This window comes from Dendronephthya gigantea, unplaced genomic scaffold (genome assembly GCF_004324835.1).
Source record: "Dendronephthya gigantea isolate DGI-Jeju-01 unplaced genomic scaffold, DenGig_1.0 000066F, whole genome shotgun sequence".
Classification (NCBI taxonomy): Eukaryota; Metazoa; Cnidaria; class Anthozoa; order Malacalcyonacea; family Nephtheidae; genus Dendronephthya; species Dendronephthya gigantea.
The window spans coordinates 350,001-352,500 of record NW_021163076.1 but is presented as its reverse complement, the minus strand read 5'-3'; the positions used below and the strand labels follow the sequence as shown (position 1 = coordinate 352,500).

The 2,500-nt window shown below is 35.8% G+C and overlaps 1 protein-coding gene across 1 annotated transcript; it reads left to right on the top strand.

Annotated features, from left to right (window-relative positions):
* The first annotated feature begins 1,433 nt into the window (after positions 1 to 1,433).
* LOC114530819 lies at positions 1,434 to 2,424 on the top strand. Its single transcript, XM_028552433.1, has 2 exons — positions 1,434 to 1,667; positions 2,025 to 2,424. Exons 1-2 carry the CDS (start codon positions 1,440 to 1,442, stop codon positions 2,394 to 2,396), a joined length of 600 nt encoding a protein of 199 aa, XP_028408234.1. The 5' UTR covers positions 1,434 to 1,439; the 3' UTR covers positions 2,397 to 2,424.
* Positions 2,425 to 2,500: the final 76 nt, after the last annotated feature.

Here is a 2,500-nt window from a genome sequence, read left to right as displayed (position 1 = left end):
GGACTTTTCATAATTCATAACAACCAATACTCTGACATATTAAAATCACTTTTGCAGCAATTTTTACATCATAACAAACTCATACAGAAGGAAGTTCGTAAGTATGTTACAACATGGCATTTTCAGAGCATAAGTGGTTTGTGAAATAACAACATCTAGAGCATTTTTCCCATGAGTGGCTAATGTTTCAATAAAACAAAACATGATTTAACTTTCATAAAATATACTTTATAACTGAAAGCAAAGGTCAGTTTTCACGAAATCGAAAGAGGAAAAGGTGTTATTTCTATAGAAAAATGCATGTTAAGGTACTTATTATTTCGCGTGAGAAGAGACAAATAGATTAATGAACACTCATGTGGAAACAACAATATGTCAGCTTCTGTCAAGAGTAAAATAGGGTTAATTCGTTGTTTGCATACTGCTGTAACCTGGTCCTGAAACTTTGACAATGAGTGAAATACTTCAACTTGTCGCCCATTTGCAAATAAAAATCCTTCGCAAATATTAACGCGAGAATGTCGTTATACCCTTGTATGCAAGCACGGGAACGTAATCTTTGAATACACCCTTTTATTTCCATGAACAAACCAGTAAAAAAGGAGAAAAAGCTCCTCAAAATACATGTTTTTGGCGTTCGAAGAATTAAAATTCCTCTTGAAGAAATGCGCCCGCAATTTTTAGACAGCGACAACAAAATGCCCAGCTGTTCGTGAGGCGTACATTGAACGTTCTCCCCGAAGTGCGTTGCTAAGCAACCAAGCGCTACGATGGCCTGGCGACTAGTCATTTAACAAGAATATAAATTATAATAAGAAATTAAATGTAATGACTAAACGTCAGCAACTTAACAAACGTTCTACCCCTTTAAGACCAAGTATAACAGCTGTGAATGTAGTGGAAGAAACAATGAGTCCAATTGAAAAAGAAACAGTTATTGATTTTTTGACATGCGCTTCTCCAATGTCAACAGAGTATGGCCTATCTTCACCAATAGAAGGTCATAATAATCTGAGCGACTGTGAAAATAGTTCACCCCTACATCACCCTGAGAGTACCCTTTTTGCAAAAAGAAGTTTGAAACGTACCTTAAGTAAGCAAAAGCAGAAATCAATGTCTTCAAGTCCAAAGAAACCGAATGTATGACAATAATGGGAAACATGAATAAGTTCAGTTCAGATTTTTTTCTCTACATTACTCATACAGTCGGTTTTTACTCATACAGCATTACTGCATGAGTACTTAGAGGTCTTTTACTATAATATATTTTTTGGAAATTTACACGTTTACCTTAATTTGTTAATAGAGTTCCTCTGCCGCTAGAAATGAGCAGTCAAATGTTTGGTTGACAACATTTTTAATTCCTTCAAGGGTAAGTTACAATATAGCTTCAGTGCACAAAAAGTAGAGAAAATTAATTGGGACCCCCAAAATAGAAAATGAACCTGTACAAAACTGTTGATGTTCATTCATTTTTAGTGGGAACCAGATGTAGAAAGAAGCCTCAGCAAAGGCATCCTGAGCAATTTAGAAAAAAGTGCTTTGGTAAGGCAGCTTTTTTGCCATATTTTAGCACAAACAACACATCCTCTCATGAAAGAAATCATGTTGCTTTATTGTTGGTGCAGAAGTACCCATTCTTAAAAGGATCCTTTGGTACAGGCCATGTAAGTGTCAGAAGTACCCATTCTTAAAAGGATCCTTTGGTACAGGCCATGTAAGTGTCTTATAGTGAGTGCATTACAATAAAATATATGGGTTTTCCATCTGTTATTGCTTTAAAAATTCATTTAAAAATGTGACCTTCGATCCTTAGTATTTTAGTACTTAACATCATATGATTTCACCCAAAGGGTTACCTGGGCATTAATGGGTTAATTGAAACTTACCTATCTGCCATTGTATGTTCTTAACCCAAACACAGGGAATACATCCTACTTTTTACTCATTTATGTACTCTGTTTAACACAATCTAATTTTTACTAGTCATGGTATTAATGAGACAATGATTGTATTTTATATAGCAATTCTGGGCAAAGAAAATTGAACATCGGATTCTGAGTCATCGAAGAAGAGATGCAAGAAATGAAAGAAAGAGGTTGCAAGAGCATGGTGTTGTCTTACCGAAAGGAAAGCCAGGGCGAAAAAAGAAAAAGAGGAAAGAAGATCCTCTACCAACTATTCCTGATGGAGAAACACCTGAAACAATGGAGTCTCAAAGGAAAAAGTTACTGGCAATACATAGTAACGGTGTGTATGACCTGAAGCAAGTTGCCATGCTGATGGACAACACGTTTGCCCAAAGACGTAGAGAGGTGCTGGTTAACGACACCAGAGTCTGGAAGTTGTTGCAAGATTATCCAGGGTTGAAAGACAACAAAGGTATCCAGGTATGAAAGTTTCAGCGGGAAAATTGAATTCTATCATTCTTTTTTTTTTACCTAAGCCATCTAACAATACTTATTAGATCAAATCTGAATTGGGGAGAATTTTGGGAAAA